General features: G+C 45.0%; 1 protein-coding gene across 1 annotated transcript in view; it reads right to left on the reverse strand.

Moving 5' to 3' along the window:
• Positions 1-21,186, reverse strand: part of IFT57 (intraflagellar transport 57) — a 771,045-nt gene that overhangs the window by 43,197 nt on the left and 706,662 nt on the right. The window contains exon 10 of the mRNA XM_044064661.1: positions 17,883-17,949. Within this exon, the coding sequence (XP_043920596.1) occupies positions 17,883-17,949 (67 nt within the window). The remainder of the gene's footprint in view (positions 1-17,882; positions 17,950-21,186) is intronic.

Raw genomic sequence — 21,186 nt, forward strand, 5'->3', positions numbered from 1 at the left:
TCTTTCCCATGTGGAGTCTTGCCAGGGTTATCATAAGAATCATAGATCCCATAAGACCTAAAATCCTGAGGTATTTCCTCACTGTGATTGATGTCTGATTGGGAGGTTCTGAGAATGCAGCCAGGCAAACCTCCTCAACACAGTACAAGAGGTCATGGTCCTGGAAGAATTATCAACAGAGCCACACACACACTGTAACCAGACACAGTGACTAGTACAACAGAAGAAACTAAATCATTTAAAGCAGGTGTTTCACCACAAGAAAAAGCTGCAAAACAAACACACCTCATACTATCGCAATCCAGCAAAATAGAGATTAACATATGAGCCAGACAGTTCAAAATTCTAAAAATGAAAATTGCAAAAGAATACACTATTTTCCCATATCCATCAATAATCGTTCCATCATTATCAGAAAGAGCAGGGTAGGAATTAACTAACTGTTTAGTAGCATTAGGAATAACTAAAGCTATAGCTACTGTGTCAGGTTTGAGAAAAGAGTGCAACAAATAATTAAAAAGCCTGAGGAACATTATACATTCTATCTGCCTTTTTATGAGCAGCAGGCTGACTATCAGGAAAAATACAGGCAGAGACACAAACATCCTCCAATGCTGACAGACCTGGAAGAAATGGTGAAGGTGCTTTACTAGTTTAGTCCAGTTTCAGAGTTGCTGATTCCTGGGCTTTGGTTGTAGTTCCTGTGTACTGTTTTGCTTTATTTGGGGGGGGGAAGGCTACCTTGCTTACCAGTGGGTGGGAAAAACTAAGGGTAATGCTGCTCAATGCCAGAAGTCTAAATCTCAAAAGTATCACCAAACACCATCATACTAGGTGACTTCAATTACCCTAATATAGACTGGGGAACACTAGCTCAGCTCAAAAACACCCTAGCCCAAAAGTTCCTGGAATTCAAAAACTCATGGATGGAACAACTACCATCCCCACAAGGAGATACAATACTTGATCTCATCATCACGATCATGGGAGCACAAATGTTCCACACAACAGTAAGTATACCCTGGTGACCCCAGATCAAGATCTCAGATCACATCTGGAGGTCCTCATCCCACACCAAAAAAGACCACAGTAAAGAAAAAAAGACCACAGTAAAGACACTTCTAAAAAGCAAGTGTACTCTTTTCAGGCCCCTCAGAAGTGTCCTTTCAGGTCCCGCAAGCCTCGGAAAACTGACAAGCGCAGCAGCTGCTCTACCAGCACCTGCAGGCAATCCAGGCTCAGGCCCAAAACTGGAAAGCAAGGCTTTGCACAAACAAAGGTCAGCCCAGGACCCCAAAAGCCCCCTGCCCTCCTACAACAAAAGGAGGAAGCTACTACAAGATAGAACAAAATCATGCAAAGGATAGAGCAAAAAGTAAAAAAAAAAAAAAGCTTAAATAAGAATAAAAAAAAAAATCAAAGCAAAAAATGGCTAAAGACTCAAAAAGACTCAAAGACAATTTTTAAAGAGCTAAAAAGACAACCTAGGAGAAACTTAGAGCTCAGAGAAAATTCCAGATATGCTCAGAACTAGTTCAAAATGATGTATGACCACAGACGTGATGTGGCTGACAGGTTCAGTGGAAACCATCCCCTCCCCCCTATCTGCCAAACCCTACCAAATGAGTGCTCCCCCCAGCCCAAACCAGGCCAGCCTCTGAGAGCAAAACTCTCCCAAAAGCAAAAAACACAGCATCCATGGGACCACCTGGGTGTCCTGTATTAAACCTGAACCCATGGAAGCCCCGAATTAAACCCTTACTGTGTGTTTAATCAAAGTAGGGTGGAAGCATCTCACAGCTAGGGGACAGCTGTTTACCTGTGGTCCCACTTCAAGGACTTCACCACTCCACCCTGTTCCAAACCTGTGCCAATTAGCAGCCGACGCCTCCACAGACCCTGAAATATGCCCCATTAGCTTGAAATGCTCCTCATAAATAAATACAGAGGGGAATTTGCAGAGGCTGAATCCAAGATTGTTTGGCTGTTGTCTTTTGATCATGCCTTTTAAAACTGGTGTCAAAGGCAGATCATGTCTTTTTTTTTGGTTGGACTTTTCAGGCAGTCCATACAGCCTACCTCGATCTGGCTAAAGTCTTGATACAATACCCCACTTAATGGCTACATCAAAACTCATCAGCTTAACTGTGTGGTCCCACAACAAACACTCATAAACTTACTAGTTGCCAACAAGAACCCACAGGGTGCAAAACTGGCTGTCAGTCAGAATCAGACAGGGGTCAGAGGGTTGGCCATATGTCAGACTCACCAAAGGGCTCAGTTTTGGGCCCTACAGCAAACACAGGAAGCAAACACAGGCAAACTATGGCAGACAAGGGAAAACAAATGACTGCAAACAAGAAGGACAGAGCTGGAACATAGACGCAGATATCTCTCACAGAGTCTGATAAGAAGGGAAAGACAGAAGCAGATATATGCCTTCAGAACGTGCCAAAATTAAAAGTCATGCCGCCCAATCAAGACCCCAGAGTTAAAAATAAGCAAATAAAGTCTTGTCACTGGAAAACAAGGTTACCCCTAGCTACCAAATACCAAATAGGTTGGGGTCCCACTGTCATTCGACACTGGACCTGGGGAACCAGGTAGGAAGTCCTCTTTCATTCGACACCCATGTAGCTAAAGATTCTGTCAGATCAAGGGACATCAGTCTCCCTTTACTCATCACTCATCGGTACTCACCACTCGCAGGACAGCCATTTGAGTACTCAACCCCATCAACACAGCAGCTGATGAGAATGGAAAAAGAGCCATTCGAAAAGGATAAAGAGTCTCAAAAAGCTGTCCTATGCTGGCCAACTGAAACCTCCCGCTCTAACCATTAAACACACTCAGCAATCTGATTGCTTTGCCTCACTGAAAGAACTCCCCAGCTCAATAATTGAGGCATGAATAAACCTCACCTCAATCCTTAATCTTCAAAATAAAAGAGGCGGGAGATTTGATGAATATGCTTCACCTCAAAAAAAAATCCCATCAGAGAGAATAGGGACAGACTCCAAAGACTCCTATGCAAGGGAACAAAACATTGGAGGAGACGAGGGCGGGGGAAACGCTGGCCTTTATTCAAAAAAACAATGGAATGGATGGGAAGCATGAAGAGGGGAATTTCCCTTGCTAAAGAGTGTCTAAAGCCACAAAATGGAAGCACAGCATATAGTGGGTATAGTTCCCCATGAAGGTTCAGGATCCCCTTCTATAACAGCACATAACATTTTACTCCTACTTTAAACACTGGCACATTCTGGAAAAAATCTCAGAAGGAGAGAAACCCCAAAGGGAGAATTAGAAACTCAGCTCTCCTCTCAGTGTGAATCAAAAAATGAGGAGAAAACCTGTCTGTCCCTTTCATCTTCCTGCCAGATTCAGAATCTTGAATCTCTTCAGGAAAGAAAATATTCTTCTTTTATCAGAAAGTAATAAATGAGGAGGATCAAAAACCTTAATAAAACCTTGAGCCAGACACAGTAAACTACTCCTGTCTAAGGAAATTTGATGAACAGTAGACACGTTTATTTTTTGTTTCCTTTTTGACAGAAAAAAGGGGTCAACAGTGTTATAAATGACAGGAGTAGCTTCCCCGGGGATGGGTAAAACATTCTGACAAATCAGGGAAGCCATCCGTGTTGCCTCTCCCACGACCAACAAGAGGAGCTCTCCTTTGCCCACTGAGGGGACCATAACAGCTACAGAGGATGTACCTAACCCCCAGTCCATACTGGCTGTATGTGTTACACCAGCAAGATCAGGTGTAAAAGATGAGTTGCCTGAGGTACAACAAATGGCCACAACACAGTCACCCACCGGTGGCAGAGGCAAATTGCTAGCCTGCTGTGGTAGCAAAGGCTATTTGTTTAACTTTTTCTTTTTGTGGCTTGAAGAAGGACTAACCTTGGGGCCAACTGTGTTCCATGGTCAAGCTGAAAATGGTGCCTCTTTCCTAGGGAAAATAAGTAGTAAAAGCCAGTACAAAAATTAAAGTCTTTAAAAGCCAATTTCTTTCATACAAAAACACAGTAAAAAGCACTTCAAAACACATGCCAGCCCTCCAAAATGAAATAAATTTCTCCACAAAAAGTTTTAAATCCTTTTGAACAACTTTTAAACTGACAAGAAAAAAGAGCACGTTTGTTTAAAACTACAATACAGCCTCATGACAATCCATTAAAACACAAACTCTTAGCTATAAAATAACTTTCCTGAATAGGAAAGTATAGATAATCAACAAAGATAATTGAATTATTTTTTTCTCAAAAGGCACTTATCTGCCCAGCAAAGGAATAGCACAAACCACTCATCAAGCCTCAAAAACCTCAGAGAAGCATAATTTTTGGAGGCAGTAAAACTCTGAAGGGCTTGGTTCCCAAATATTCCATTTAATCAGCTCAGCTTGAGCTGCCTGACAATTTGGATGAATGGTACCCTGAAGCATTGGCAGGATATAACTCACATAGCTAAGGCTACTGCAGCAGCGATGAATAGGATGGACATTTTCCAGTACACAAAGTCTAAACACCAAAGTGCCAAATTAGTGTTAAAAATTAGCTCCACACATTAACCACAGAAACTGGCATAAAATAACATGTATTAGCAATTAAAACTATACTTTCTTAGAGACAGTGAGTGAGTGAGTAAAATCTCCACTGTACATTCAAGTAACTTCATTTGTGTTAAAATTGCGCAATCCACTACTTTGGACATACACAACACAGTCATGCATATAGTAAATAATGTATAAATGTTGAAGACAAGAAGTTATGTACTCACCATAACGTTTGATGCATGTAGTCCATCTCGCCTCGCATTCTTACCCGTGGGTTCAGAGCCGAATGTCGGCTCTGACTCGGCCATAACTTCTTGATGTTATGTAGTCCAATCTCACCTACATTCTTACCCATGGGACAGCGTCCCCAGCACCTAAATCTTGGGAGGCTCAGTGGAAAATACTCCTGAGCACTGTGGAACTAAAGGAAGACCTGCCTCTAGATACCACATCTAACTTGTAATGAGTAACAAAGATGTGAGGAGATGCCCAAGTAGCCGCAGCACAAAAATCATCCATAGACAATCTGGCCTGAAAAACTGTAGACGTAGATACAGACCGGTTAGAGTGAGCCTTCACTCAGAACAGTAAATATCTTCCCCCTGAAGTATAAATGAAAGAAATACAATTAGAAATCCACCTGGACAACGTGACTTTGGAAACAGGAGACCCAATTTGTTTTCCAAAAATGAAACAAACAACTGATCAGATTTTCTGAGGTCCTTCGTTCTGTGCAAATAAAATTGTAATTGTCTGTGCACATCCAACTGATGAAATTTGAATTCTGCCTTGTTTGAGAACTGAGGAAAGAACACTGGCAATTCAATAGATTGGTTAAGGTTACTAACTGATGCTACTTTGGGAAGAAAGGAAGGATTCGGTCTGAGAGAAACCCTGTCCTTATGAAAAATCAAATAAGGGGGTTTGATTGATAAAGCTTGAAGCTCCGAAATGCGTCTGGCTGACGTGATGGCTACCAAAAAGGCAGTCTTCCAAGTTAAGAATTTTAAATCACAAGTGGCTGCAAGCTCAAAGGGGGGTGAAGTAAGACCCTGTAGAACTTTTAGTTATGTACTCACCATAACTTCAGATGTTTGGGATCCATCTCGTCTACATTCTGACTGATGGGTTCGGAGCCGATCCCTCGGCTCCGACTCGGCACGCTTATGCCAAAGAGCGAAGTCTCTTATTGGCTGAGCTTACTATATCCCAGGATGCACCACTACCAGTCCCCCAGATCTAGTTTGTCCGCATACATGCACACACGCATGCACTGCTTATATAACATCGACAGATGATACAAGATAAAAACAGTATAGCTCAAACCGTTCAATCTCTTCTGATCTCCAAGGCAGGGGGAAGGAGGGTGAGTATTAGGAATGTAGGCGAGATGGATCCCAAACATCTGAAGTTATGGTGAGTACATAACTAAAAGATGTTATGTGATCCTATCTCGCCTACATTCTGACTGATGGGACAGCGTCCCTAGCACCTAAATCCTGGGTGGCTCACTGGAAAACACTCCTGAGTACCGTGGAACCAAATGATGCTCGCCCTTTAGATGCCACATCCAATTTATAGTGGGAAATGAAAGTGTGCGGGTTGGACCAAGTAGCTGCAGCACAAATCTCAGAAATAGCGAGCTTGGAATGAAATGCAATAGAGGTAGCCATAGGTCTAGTAGAGTGAGCTTTGACAGATGTTGTAAGTTGCTTATTTGAAGAGGAATAAGCCTGAGTTATGCAATCTCTAATCCATTTGGCAATAGTAGCTTTAGTGATGGCTTTACCCATTTTATTATCTGAAAAGGACACAAACAATTGATCTGTTTTTCGAATTTGTTGAGTCCTGTCTAGATAGAAGCGCAACTGCCTGTGAACATCCAATGTATGCAAGGTGTATTCCGCTTTGTTTGAAAATTTTGGAAAGAAAACTGGTAGCTCTAGAGATTGTTGGAGACAGAGATTAGAACAAACTTTTGGAACAAAAGATGGATTAGGCCTAAGTGATACTCTATCCTTGTGAAAAATCAAGTACGGTGGTTTGATAGATAGGGCTTGAAGTTCTGAAACTCTTCTTGCAGAGGTAATTGCAATTAAGAAGGCAGTTTTCCAAGACAGATATTTCAACTCACATGTAGCAGCCAGTTCAAAAGGGGAAGATGTTAAGGCACGAAGTACCAAATCAAGATCCCACGGAGGCGCAGGATGAAAAACTGGGGGTCTTAAAAGCACAGCACCTTTCATGAAAGTTTTACATAATCTGCTGCTCATTAACGGTGGGTCTATGGATTCGTGAAATTTGGAGATAGCTGCTAGTTGGACTTTAATAGTAGAGACTGAAGATCCTTGATTAAACAAGGATGTTAAAATTTCAAGACCTCTGGTATCGGGGCAGTAATAGGGTCTAAGCCTCTGAGTTGAGCCCAGATAGCAAACCTCTTCCACTTACTGTGATACAATTTCTTGGTGGTGGGTTTGTGGGCTGAAGATAAAATGTGAATAACTTCCGGGTCCAAGGTGTGATTTCTGACTAAAGTCGGAAGTGGAGGAGCCAAGCTGTTAATTTCAAAGTGTGAAGGGACTGGTGCTGTTGTCCCGACTGATGAACCAGAAGGTCTGGAGTTAGATCCAAAACCAAGGACCGTCCAGAGTATATTTCTGTAGGTAGGGGAACCATACCTGACGAGGCCAGTACGGAGCAATTAGAATCATTGTGGACCCCAATTGGGAAGCTTTCTGGATGACTTTGGGGAGGAGTGGAACCGGAGGGAAAGCATAAAGCAGTCCTGTTGGCCAAGGTTGGACTAGAGCATCCGTAGCTGCCTCCCCTTGATGCGTGTTTTGTGGTGTTGCAAACAGGTCGCAGCACGGAATCCCCCATCTTTGGAAAATCTGAGCTGCTACTGTTTCGTTCAGGGACCACTCGTGAGGAGAGAGAATAGTCCTGCTCAGTCTGTCTGCCAATACATTGGATTTTCCTGGAATGTGGGTCGCTACCAGGAAGCGGTTGGTAGCCACTGCCCATTCCCACACCCTCATGGCCTCTCTGCAAAGGGGTAAGATCTGGTCCCTCCTTGTTTGTTTAGATACCAGACCACCGACATGTTGTCTGTGTGGATAGCGATGATGCCTTGAGGGAGAAACTTGTGGAGGGCTTGTAGGGACAGAAGTACAGCCCTCATTTCCAACACATTGATATGGAGAAATGTTTCGCTTGGAAGCCAAGAACCCTGAACTGACCTGCCCAGACAATGCCCCCCCCCACCCCGTCTGGGTGGCATTCGTTGTCCAGGTGGCCTCCCTGGGGTGTATAACAAAAGGTCTTCCCTGATTCAGATTGGATGGCAGAAGCCACCAGCGGAGGTCCCGTTTGCACATTTCTGTAATCAGTATGTGATGATTGAGGGGGAGATCCTGAAAAGACCATTGTGTCGATAACAGCCACTGAAGAATCCTCATGTGCAATCTTGCCAGAGGAACTAGGAGAACCGTGGCAGACATTGAACCTAAAAGTTGCAGGACCATCCTGGCTGGGGCTTTGGATCTTAGAAGCAGGGCTCGGACTTGACCTTATAATGTTTGTATCCTTTCGGTAGGAAGGAAGATTCGCATTAATTTTGAGTCTATCTCTGCTCCTATGAATCTTATGCGCTGAGAAGGCAGCAAGACAGACTTTGACCAGTTGAATGTAATTCCCAGGGAAGCACCCAGGAGATGGTGGCTTGTAGGTTCTCTAGTAGTAGATGCCTGGTGGTGGCAGTCAGGAGCCAGTCGTCCAGATAGGGAAACACTTGGAATCCGAGACTCCTCAGGTGAGCAGTCACTACTGCCAAACACTTGGTGAACACCCTGGGGCTGTGGTGAGACCAAAGGGCAGTGCACAAAATTGGAAATGACTGTCTCCCAGGCTGAAGCGCAGATACCTCCTGGACGCCTGATGTATCGGTATGTGATAATAGGCGTCCTTGAGATCTATGGAGCACATCCAAACATCTTTCTCCAACAAGGGAGAATGGATTGTAAAGTGACCATTCGAACTTGGACTTCATGACGGACTGGTTTAGTTTGCTGAGATCCAAAATGGGTCTCAGGTCCCCTGTCTTTTTTGGCACTAAAAAGAACCTTGAGTAATTTCCGGATCCGATCTGGTCTGTGGGGACCGGTTGGATGACTCCTTTTCTAGCAGCTTTGAGGCTTCTACGGCTGCAATTTCCCTTTGACTAGGTGGTGGGTCCGGGATTTTTTGGACGGTGGGGTGAGTGTGTGAAGGGAATGGTGTAAGCGCCGGCAATAATCCGAAGCAGCCATCTGTCCTGAGTAATAGCCTCCCAGGCTTTTAGGTGGTTGGCAACGGCACCCGACTGGCTCCGGAGCAGCACAGCCGGGCAATCCCTCATGGAGTGTGGGAGGCTGAAAAGCCACGAAAGGACTCGGGTCTCCAGTGTTGCAGGGGCCTCTGCCGCCTCTGGGACGGCGTCTCCCAGAAAAATTTCCCGTCCTCTGCCTCTGGAAGGGGAATCTTCCTGCTGTTGGGGAAAGAATTTCTGTGATTTGGAACCACATCTTCCCTCCTCTTTAGCCTTGGGATAAGGCCGAAGGGAGTGGAATAACGTGCTCCACGGCAGATAAAGTCTTTCCCTCCTGCTCACAGCGGGTAAGAGTGTCTTTTACCTTGGGTCCAAACAAAGAGGACCCATCAAAGGGAGCGTCGGCAAAGGAAGACTTGAAGGCCTCCGAAATGACACAACGGAGCCAGGCTTGTCTCCGTGAGCCACGCCTGTGCCTGCCGCTCTGCCCGCCCTTCGGACGCATATGAAATGAGCCTCATGGACGAGTTAGAAATCGAGTTAAGGATAGCCAACTGAGAGCTAACCGACTTTATTTATAACCTGGGAGGGAGTCTGAGAGCTCCTTGACCAGATCCCTCTGTAGTCTGGTGAAATGTGCCAAATAATTCAGGGACCTCAGAGTAAAGGCCGCTGAAGTCAGGGTGCTTCCCGTGCAGTCCATGCTCCTAGACTCCTTATTAGGAGGATGGACGGACGTTGAAGCCTCTGCCACGTCCTGCTGGGTAGCAGATGCCACCACCATGGCATCTACAGCCACGCCTTTCGTTAAGAACTCCTTCTCGGGTGGGGCAGACAAAAATTTGTTAGGGCGAGAAGGCACTGGTTCCACAGTATCTGGATGTTCCCACGCCCTCCGACAAACCAAATCCAGGAGCTCGAAGGGCGGAGACACCCAGGAGGCAGAGGGCTGAGCCCCGAAGGCCTTGAGGAACACCGACTCATCAGCGGAGGGGGGTTTGGAATTCCAGCCGCCTCGTTGCTTAAGGATCTCTAGAATGTCTGCAAATGAGACATCATCCGAGGACGACTTAGGGGACCCCTCCGCATCATCAAGATCAGTGTCCGATGTAAGAGACTCATCGGGAGAGTCCACGTGCTTCCTCTTGCACGATCTCTTCCTTGGGGGCTCCTCCGAAGACAACTCGAAAGACCCTCAGGAGGAGGGAACCCCAGTGGGGGTAACCTCAGGCCCAGGGCTCCGCTGCCTAGAGACAGGGGAACTGCCAAAGACCCAGTCTCCATGCCCAGGAAGGTGCCGGTAAAGCCGTGAGATGGCCAAGAAGACTTGGCCAAGGCACTCCTCATAGCTCTGAAAGCCGGACCCCCAGAATCCTGGGAGGTTCCGGTCCCCGGAGCGATGATAGCAGACGGAAGTCCCGTGGCCGAAGCACCGAGAGGGAGGCTCGGAACCGACAGCATTGGTCCCAAACGTCACCCGGGTCCGGCCGAAGAAGTCCGTGTGCTAAACTCGGACCCAAGGCCGGGTTGGAGTAAGGGTCGGAGCCGACCCTAGGATCTCCACTGGCTCCATCAGCACCTGCTCCGGAGCCGCGGTCGGAGGAGGAATGGCAATGGAGTGGGCTATCGGCTCCGAAGCCAATTGGGTCGGAGCCGAAACAAATTTCTGAAAGACTGGGGACTGGAACAGTCTTTGGAGCACCCTGTCTATGTCCGAATCTGACATCCTTGATGACCTGGAAGAGACCGAATGGGTCCGAGTAGGCCTCTCCAACGGCTCCAAGGGACTAGGGGACCGGCTCCGAATCGACTCTACAATTATCGGCCGAAGGAATGTCCAAACCAATTTCCATCGGTGCCGAAGAGGGCTTCGGCGCCGAGGAGGAAGTGTCTGAGCGGACAACCTTCATCGGCTCCGAGATCAGTGGAGCCGATGAAGATGACCCGCCTCTCGATGCCCCAGACGACGGCTCCTAACCCAGAGGAGTCGAGGCTGGAGGCATCGAGGCAGACCGTTCCTCCCTCGGCTCCGAAGTCCGTGGAGCCGAAGGAGAAGCCTGCCTATGTTTTTTTGGCGGTCGGTTCCGACGGACTGGTCGGAGCCGACGCCCTTTTCTTTTTAGCAGGAGAAGGAGAGGTAGCTAATGCCTCTTCAAATGAGGGTTTAATAAGGCCTTTTAATATAAGTTTATTTTTCCTCTCTTGGAGGACCCTCGAGGAAAACGTGTGACACACACTACAGGACTCCTGCAAATGTTTGGCGCCCAAACAGTACACACAGAGAAAGTGGTCGTCTGTGATCGACATCTTGAAACTGCACTTAGTGCACTTTTTAAATCCTGAAGGCCTAGGAGCCTGTGACATTATGGCAATCAAAAATAGTTAACTAGCCAAAAAACACACTGACTATCACAGAAAATTTTCTATTCTCTCTCTTCTTTTTTTTTTTTTTTTTTTTTTTTAAACAAGGACTAATCACAATACAAAAATAAAAGTAAAGGATCCAAGACCCCTAAAAATAATAGGGAATTAGCCAGACAACGAACTGACAGGGGAAGGCCCTTCAACTCAGATGGGACCTCTAGTCTGACAATACACAGTCACTACACAATATTTTACCAAGGAAAAATACTCATTCATACACAAAACACACTAGATAGCTGTTAAAACAGCTTTTTGTTCAATTTTAAAGAAATTCCTGACAGGAAAGTAAGTGAAAAACACTACTTAGCTCAGCCAAGCTCGAGACCACGTCTTCGCTTGTTAGCGGCAAACGAGATCTGGGGGACTGGTAGTGGTGCATCCTGGGATATAGTAAGCTCAGCCAATAAGAGACTTCGCTCTTTGGCATAAGCGTGCCGAGTCGGAGCCGAGGGATCGGCTCCGAACCCATCAGTCAGAATGTAGGCGAGATAGGATCACATAACATCAAAGTTTAAGTCCCAAGGCATAACAGGTTCCGAGACAGGAGGACAAAGCAACAAAGTGCCCTTCAGGAAAGCCTTACAGAGTCTATGTGCCATTAGGCTAGGTTCGTCTGCGACATGAAAAGAAGAAATCGCCGCCAACTGGACTTTAATGGTTGTGGCAGCTGAACCATGGTTGAAAAGCATAGAAAAGAACTCCAATACTGATGAGATTGGAGCTGTGTAAGGGTCAGTCTTTTTGGCATGTGCCCAGATGGAAAACCTCTTCCATTTGTTGTAACAAATCTTCCTTGTCGAAGGTTTATGAGAGGAAGATAGAATATAAACCACCTCCAGCGAAAACTGGTGAAGCTTAACTAATGACTGAAGTGGAGTAGCCAGGCTGTCAACCGGAGGGTCCGAAGAGAGGGATGGAGCTGCCCTGACACGTGAGTCAGTAAGTCTGGTTGTGGGTCCAGAATCCAAGGAGCATCCATGAGATAGGGATGGAGAAAGGGGAACCAAATTTGAAGAGGCCAGTGTGGAGCAATCAGAATCATTTTGCTTCCCAAGGATTGCGCTTTCTGAATAACCTTTGACAGCAAGGGAACCGGAGGGAAGGCATATAGTAGACTGGAGGGCCAATCATGGACTAGAGTATCCCTGGGTGACTCCCCCTGAGGGGGGATAAGGGTGAAGTAGCTGCTGCATTTGGCATTGAGGGGGCTGGAAAAAAGGTCGCAGCAAGGCTGTCCCCACCTACGGAAGATCTGCTCTGCAACTTGACAGTTCAGGGACCACTCGTGAGGCATCAGAATAGCTCTGCTTAGCCTGTCTGTGATCACATTGGACTTCTCCGGAATGTGCGTTGCTACCAGAAAATGTTGGGAAGACACTGCCCACTGCCACACTCGCATGGCCTCTCTGCAAAGGGGATATGACTTGGTTCCTTCCTGTTTGTTCAGATACCATACCACTGACATATTGTGTGAGTGGATTGCAAGAGTCCAGAGAGGAAGAAAGCTCTGAAGTGCTTGCAACGCTAGTAGCACTGCCCTCATCTCCAGGACATTGATATACAGATGCATCTCATGCTCTAGCCACATGCCTTGGACTGTCCTGCCTAGATAATGCCCCCCCACCCCATCTGGGAGGCATCCGTGGTCACCGTGGCAACCGGAGGTGAAGGAACGAAGGGCTTTCCTGCATTGAGGTTGTCGGTGTGAAGCCACCAACTGAGATCCTGTTTGCACCTGTCTGTAAGTATAATAGGGTGAGAAAGTGGAAGACGTTGAAGAGACCACTGGACGAAGAGTAGCCACTGAAGAAGCCTCATATGTAACCTTGCCAGGGGGACTAACATAATCACAGCAGCCATCGTCCCCAACAAACTGAGGACCAATCTTTCCTTCACTCTTCTCAGAGGGAGCAAGGCGTACACCTGTTGTTGCAGGACTCTGATTCTTTACTGTGGCAGAAACGCACGCATGAGGACGGTGTCTAATTTGGCACCTATAAAAGTGACATGCTGCGAGGGCAACAAGGCAGATTTTTCCCAGTTCAAGGTGATGCCCAACAAAGGTTGATAGTAGTGTCTCTGGTCTGAAGTAGCAGATGCCTGGTGGTGGCAGTAACGAGCCAGTCATCCAGGTATGGAAACACTTGGAATCCCTGATGTCTCAAGTGAGCAGTCACCACTGCCATGCATTTGGTAAACACCCTGGAGGCTGTGGTGAGACCAAAGGTCAGGGCTCGAAACTGAAAGTGACTGGCTCCCAGCCGGAAGCGTAGGTGACTTCTAGATGCCCTGTCCATCTTTTTGTGGTAGTAAGCATCCTTGAGGTCGATGGAGCACATCCACACTTCTTTTCCCAACAATGGGAGAATAGACTGCAACATGACCATTCGGAACTAGGACTTTTGCACATGGGTGTTCAATTGGCTGAGATCCAAAATGTGTCTCAAGTCCCCTGTCCTTTTCGGCACCAAAAAGAATCTGGAGTAAGTCCCTAATCCAATCTGGTCTGAGGGGACATGTTGGATGGCTCCTTTTTCTAGCAGCTTTGAAACTTCTGAAGCTGCGGAATCCCTTTGACTGGTTGGAACATCCAGAATTTTCTTAATTGGAAGGGGGTTTGACGAGAAGGGAATGACATATCCTCCTGAAATTATTCATAGAACCCATTGGTCCTGGGTGATATCTTGCCAGGCCTCCGGGTATAATGGGATTCGACCCCCGACTGGCTCCGGAAACGCACAGTCAGGCCTCCCATCAGGAGTGGCGGTAGGGAGAACTACGAAAGGAATCGTGGTCTCCCGAGTTGTGAGGGCCTCCTCTGCCCCTAAGGTGGTGTCTACCTGAATAACCGCTCCCTCCCCTGCCTCTGGAGGGGGGCTCACCTTGTGCACCGGGGAAAAACCTCTGTGATTTCTTGAACCACATCTTTCCACCCCTCTGGGCCTTGGGATAAGGCCTAGAGGGAAGGGAAAAACGGACTCCTATGGCAGACAGAGTTTTTCCTCTTGCTCGCACCTAGTGAGAGTGTCTTTCACCTTGGTTCCGAACAAAGAGGAACCATCAAACGGGGCGTCGGTGAATGAAGACTTGAAGACCTCCGCAAAAAGACAAAGGCGCATCCAGGCCTGCCTCCTAAGAGTGATTCCTGAACTTGCTGCCCTACTTGCTCCCTCGGCTGCATGGGAGATCAGCCTCATGGAGGAGTTTGCAATAGAATTGAGGGTAGACATCTGAGTGTTGACCTTCTGAGCCACCACCTCAGAAATGTTACCCGTCAGAGTATCTCCAAGTTCCTTTAGGAGATCTCTCTGGAGCCATGTAAAGTTTGACAAGTAATTCAGTGACTGCAAAGTAAAGGCCGCTGAAGAAAACGTACACTTCCCATACCGGTTCATAGTTCTAGACTCCTTGTTAGGGGGATGGACGGTGGAAGAAGTCTCAGCTAATTCCTTCTGGGTGGCCGCTGCCACAACCATGGCTTCCACAGGGACTCTCTTGGATAGAAATTCCTTATCAGGAGGGGCAGTCAAAAATTTATTGGGTCTCCTGGGGACTGGTTCCACAGAGTCAGGGGTTTCCCACACCCTTCGACGAGCTTCTGGATCTGGTTTGTCGAAGGGTGTGGGAAACCCCTGACTCTGTGGAACCAGTCCCCAGGAGACCCAATAAATTTTTGTCTGCAGACACCCAGGAGGCGGAGGGCTGAGCACCAAAGGCCTTCAGGAAAACTGACTCCTCTTCAGAGGGGGCTTTGGATGGCCAGTCACTTCTTTGCTTCAAAATCTCTAGGATGTCACAGAAAGAAACATCCTCAGAGGATGACTTAGGGGACCCCTCCGATTCCTCGAAGTCGGTGTCTGACGTGAGAGACTCATCCTGGGAATCTATCTGCTTCCTCATATGTTTTCTTTCTTGGTGACTCCTCAGGCAAAAACTCTGAAGGGTCCTCAGAAATATGGGGACCACTCATGGGGGTACCCTGAGGCCTTGGGGCTCTGCTGTCCAGAGATAGATGGCGATCAGAGACCTGCACCGGTGCTGTAGGGGACAGAGTGACCGAACCGTATGATGCCACTGACAACCTGGCCAGCACGCTCTGCATGGCCTCGAAAGCTGGGCCTCCCAGATCCAAAGATCGACCAGCCTCCGAAGCCGAGACAGGAGTCAGGCTTCCCGGCACCAAAGCACCGAGAGAGAGACTAGGAGCTGAGAGGTGTCCCGAAGCCTCTCCCTCGGGTCCGACCAATGAATCCTGAGTCCTGAACCCCATGGACGGCGCCAATGGGGTCGGAGCTGATGTCAAAACCAATAAGCCAGGAGGGGCTGTCGGAACCGACCTAGGGACATCACACGGAGCCGAGCACTCCGGCTCCAAAAGCTGAGATGCACTCGGAGGAGGAAGTATCTATGTAGGTTGAGGGACCGACTCCGGAGCCGACTGGGTTGGAGGCGAAAACAATTTTGCCAGTACCGGTGACTGAAGAAGTCTCTGCACCACTCTATCGACGTCCACATCCGATAAGGTCTTGGAGGATAGGGAAGGAGATCGAGACCTCCTCTCTGAAGGAGACCTGCAAGGAGGAGATACCGGCCTGATGCTAGGCGACCGGCTCTGAACAGGCTCCAAGAAAATTGGAGCTGAAGCAGGTTCCATTACCACTGACACTTTCTGCAGCCCCGAGGACAATCGAGCTGAGGATGTCGTTGAAGATTTTGGTATTTTCCCTGGTGGCTCCGAGGATACTGATGGAGCCTGGGATCGCTTTTTAGCCTTGGAAGATTTAGCTTTTGATGGAGAAGTCTTAAAGCTGGAAGCACTCTCCAAACCCTCCTCGAAGGAGGGTTTCAGAAGTCCCTTCAAAATCAATTTGTTCTTCCTTTCCTGAAGAACATGCAGGCTAAAGGCATGACAAAAACTACATGATTCCTGAAGGTGAATCGCTCCCAGACAGTACACACAAACAGAGCGTCCATCAGTGATGGACATCTTATAACTGCACTTGGAGCACTTCTTAAAGCCTGAGGGCTTATGCTCCTTAGTATCTTTAGACATAGTTACCGCAAACACCAAGTAACTAACTCAAAACTAGACCAACGGTCAAAACAGCCACAAGCACGGGAACAAGACAAACAAACAGTACACCACAAAGACCTCTAACTAAAATGGTCCTTAGACACAAAAACAAGGGGGAGGACTAATTCCTCTAATTTAAATGGTTTTAGCCCAAGGGAAAAAGTTAGCACACAAGGAAAGCAAGGGGACAGACTAGGTCCTCTAACTTGAAACGGGCCTAGTCCATTGGAAACAGCTAGTTGGATACCACAAGAACACACTATAAGAGAAAAACACAACTTTTCCACAATACAGTCAAGAACACATACAAATAGCTATGAAAATAGCTTTTATGCAAAAAACTTCTCCGTTATAAAGAAAAAAAAGGTACTTAGCCACAGCCAAGAGCGAGACCATGTCCGAGCTACATGAGCGGCAAACGAGATCTGGGGATAGAGAGCAGTGCAGCATGGGATACCATCTTAACCCAGCCAACAGAAAGACTTTGAGCTAAAAGTATGGCCGAGTTGGAGCTGACATTTGGCTCCAAACCCACAGGTAAGAATGTAGGCGAGACTGGACTCTCCAAGTTCTGCAATATTTTCCTGACAAAAGATGAAAATAAAGCAGAGTAATAACAGTAATGGCAGGCCTCTAGTGTCTGAAAGCACAATACTCACTACACTTCTGAGAGAAATAACTGAAAGTTTCCTCAGAAACAGTAAAAGCAAGCATTTGTCAAAAGACAGAAACCAAATGCACTCTGCTGCAATAGAAATAAAAATTAAAATATTTTAAATAAGACATAAAAACAGAAACAAAATAATAAATCTAATAATAAAGTGAGAGGAAGGGGTCCCCAAATGGGGCTTAGCTGAGCAGTAAAAGTAGGGCAAAATCAGTACTGAATCCTGTGAAGAGTCGGAGCACCCTCTTCTTTGGATGTCAGAAAAAGGCTGAACACTCACTCACTGTCACAGCTGATATGCCCACAGGATATGCTCAGCCAATCAGCTGTCACAGGAAGAGACAGGGAGGGAGGGGAGTCTGCACCTTTGAAAACTGGCCAGTACTGGCTTGCCATGGCAGCTGACCAATACCATTGAGCAAAAGGAGCTGCAACCTACTCTTGCATCAATCCACTTTAGATGAAGCTGACATGACTCAGTCTTGGCAAACATTTTGCCATAATCAGAATAACAGGCATCCTGTGACAGAAGCAATCCAGAAAAAAGCATAAATGACCTAATTAAGAAACCTAGAACAAGACTTATGAAGGGAAACTGTAATTTATTTAAGAACATACAAGCTTCTCAATATTACACTATAAATCTGTTTTCTGAGAAAAGTGTTTGCCACATGGAATATAACACCACCAATGAAAAATGATAAAGTCCAGATACGGATATTGTCATGAAAAAAATGTAAAGAGTACTGAACTACAATGCAGTCATAAGAAATATTTAACCTCATTTTTTTTTCATTTTGGCTATCTAGAATTAGGAAAACAGTTCAGTTATATTTCTTTTAGTTACCTCCATCAGTCATACTGCTTCCCTTTTCTTCCATATCCTGTTTTACTTTCTCTAATTCTTCTGTAATCTGAGGAAAGGGAAAATGCAACTGTAACAAAGCTGTTATGCAGAAATGCAAAAAAAATGCAATAATCACATTGTGTGTGTCAACGTACATAATCTTCAAGTCATGTTAAAACACTTTTATTAACTTAAAAATTGCAACATACAACATCTATTCATGCAGGCTTGCAGATATCTATCTGGAATGTGTAAACTATGCTTTTCTGTTTGAATCAATCATAAATGTGCAAGTGAGGCGCAGTTCTCTGTACATTCCATATTTGATAACTTTGACAGACAGAGGAAAGACTGAAATAAATTAAAAATTTAATGTGCATGGAAACCTTGAAAAAGTGGTCACCAGGAAGGCTCCATCAAACGATCTACTGATAAATCTTTCCACATATGTAGCTATACTACACAATACATCTAAGGTACATAAAATGAAAATGGGGCGTAATCAAATAACTGCATATCAAATACTAATGATTATAACCAGTGCACAGTGGTAAACCCAGCAGTCATACAGACAGGTACGTGATCTACTGCAAACTGAAAAATGTAAGTTGTATAGTTCCTACCATAACAAGTGACAAACTAGTAACACAGCAGCTGCCATTTAACATTAATACCTGAACCCCATTAATACTTTCCTCTTACAGCATTTCCTTAATACTTCTCTAGTCCCAACCACTAATCCAATTTTGTCCAAGCATATTCCATTTCAATGTTTTCCTGCCCAACAGACCCACTCTCCCCTACCTCATCTCTTTTATACTTTTCCATTCCTATTCACCAATACAATTTTTCAAATCAAATTCCATATGATCATTAATCCCACCCACCAACTCCATCTCCTCTAAATAATCTGCTTTAAACTTCTTTGTCCTCACCAACTAATCCAATATCACTAAACATATTATATTTGTTTATCCCACCAGCCGGTCCTATCATCTACTACATTACTCCTTTTTACTTTTGTGTTACTACCCATGAATCCCATTTCTTCAGCCATATTCCATTTGATTGTTTATCCAATCTATTAGTTCATCTCACTAGAACATATACTGTACATACATGTCATTACACACTAAACCTTCTCTAGTAATGATATACTCTTATAGTAGGAACCTTTTCACTTAATACTAATTATAAACTCATGCAACTATGAAACATTCTTCTTCTTCCTCTGGCTTTTCCCGGTTAGGGTTCGCCACACCGGATCACCTGTCCACTCATGACTGACAGTGGAGTTTTATGGTGTCGAGTTGCCAGCCTGGCACCCAACCTTCCACAGGAGGCACACATGCAGGTACTCATGCCTAGGGCCAATTTAGAGTGCCCAATCCACCTACAGATGCAACTATGAAATATTACCTAAAAAATGTTAACACTAAACGTACACCCACTATCAACACTTCAACTGACTGCTACACAGCCTATTTACAGTGAAATGGTTCATACATCATACACAATTCCACACCCCATATAAAAATTAAATAACTTCCACAGGTACAAATATCACCATCCACAGCTAGCAGAAGACTTATGTAACTCAAACTAGCTCTTACAGTAAAAACATTTTTATTATCACCCTTAAATTACTGGTCAAAATAACCTTTTCCTTTCACTATTATAAATTTATAGACACCCATCAATAATTCTAATTCTAATTTTATTCCTAACCAGATATACATAGCTAAACTAGTCCTAGCAATTCCACATTAAAGCAATAGAAACATCTCTCGATGTGTCTTTATGAACATAGCCAACGTGAATAACATGGCATTGACTAGAAGCCTGGATTAGCTCCAATAACCTAAAGATTGTAGTTATAAGTGAATCATGGTTAAAAGACGCTTCTTATAGCAATATTTCTCCCCCACTCCTACTGCCCAAAGCAATGCTACATCTGACAAAGATCCAACAAATTACTAATCCAGTTGAGAGATATACAAAACTAGAAATTTTCTGCACATTTTAACCCCCATCTGTTTATCAACAGCCCCCTCTTGGCCAATCAGTCCCTTTACTCCCCAAAACCAGGGTAAGGGTTAGCCAGGAGGGGTCACTGGGAACAGTTTGAGCATTTTTGCTTTTCATGCATGCAGCCAGTATAGCACTGAGAAAGGGAATGTACAATGAGATGTCTGCAAAGACATACTCTCACTTCCACAAGGGGTGTTCAACCAAATATCCTTACCCTTTCCTGCAGCAGAAGTGATTTGCCTAATCTCCACCAGGGAAACCTATCACTTATTCACATATCAGTAATTCATATTTACACTTAATATATCTTCTACTACTGGTCCTGTAGTGTGAAGCAGATTACCTGGTGGCCTGATGCATCTAATACTCGACAAACCACACTTGTTTGGTACTCTTAAATACATTTAAACATTAAAATAATCAAATATGCTTTAGTCTTATAGTTACTGTATTCACATAATCATAGTTTAGCTCTACAGATCACAATGCATCACTCCCCTTCCCAGATTGCTTTGTATAATATGTACTACTATCTTGTACGTTATTTAGTGACACTGACTACTGTTACATCTCTTTTTCATATTTTGTTTAATGTGAAAATATGTCATTGTTAACTGCACTGTATTTCCTCTGCAGTGGTCTTGTCTACATATTAAAGTTATACCATTCTATTACCACTGTCTGTTACATGTCCTGGGTTGTTAGTGAAAAGGGTCTTTGAACTAGTTCACTTCCTAATTAAGAAACATAAACATATTACACATACATAGACACGCATATGCATAAACAGATATAGCAGGAAACATTGAATATACATAAAAGAGCAAACCTTAAATGACTGAAAAAAGAGCACATTCAGAAACAGTGAAACACCCAACCAAGAGCTGATCACAAACCATTGCACACCTCTCTTCCACTACAAAAGCCCTATATCAGTAAATTCATGCACAAAACCCAGAAGAGGCTTTGTCTGAATAGTGGTACTGTTATGGAAAGGGTTGTTAGTGATATAATTTAAAGGACTGGGGTTAGGGGCAAGGGGCAGAGTTACCTCACATGACTAAGAATGGGCATGAGAGATATAAGATGGATAGTTTGAAAAGTCTGCTAATACAATCTAGATTTTCAACAGTCTATTGGTGATCTAAAGATTATGACTATGGAAAATAAACAAAGAATGATGCAAAGTTAGAAATAAAAAGCGAGGATACTTTTTGTATTGTTAAATGTAGAATTTGCGGACTAGCAGGTATGAACATTGAAATTAACTGAA

This window comes from Protopterus annectens, chromosome 3.part0 (genome assembly GCF_019279795.1).
Source record: "Protopterus annectens isolate FY-2018-M chromosome 3.part0, PAN1.0, whole genome shotgun sequence".
Classification (NCBI taxonomy): domain Eukaryota; kingdom Metazoa; phylum Chordata; order Ceratodontiformes; family Protopteridae; genus Protopterus; species Protopterus annectens.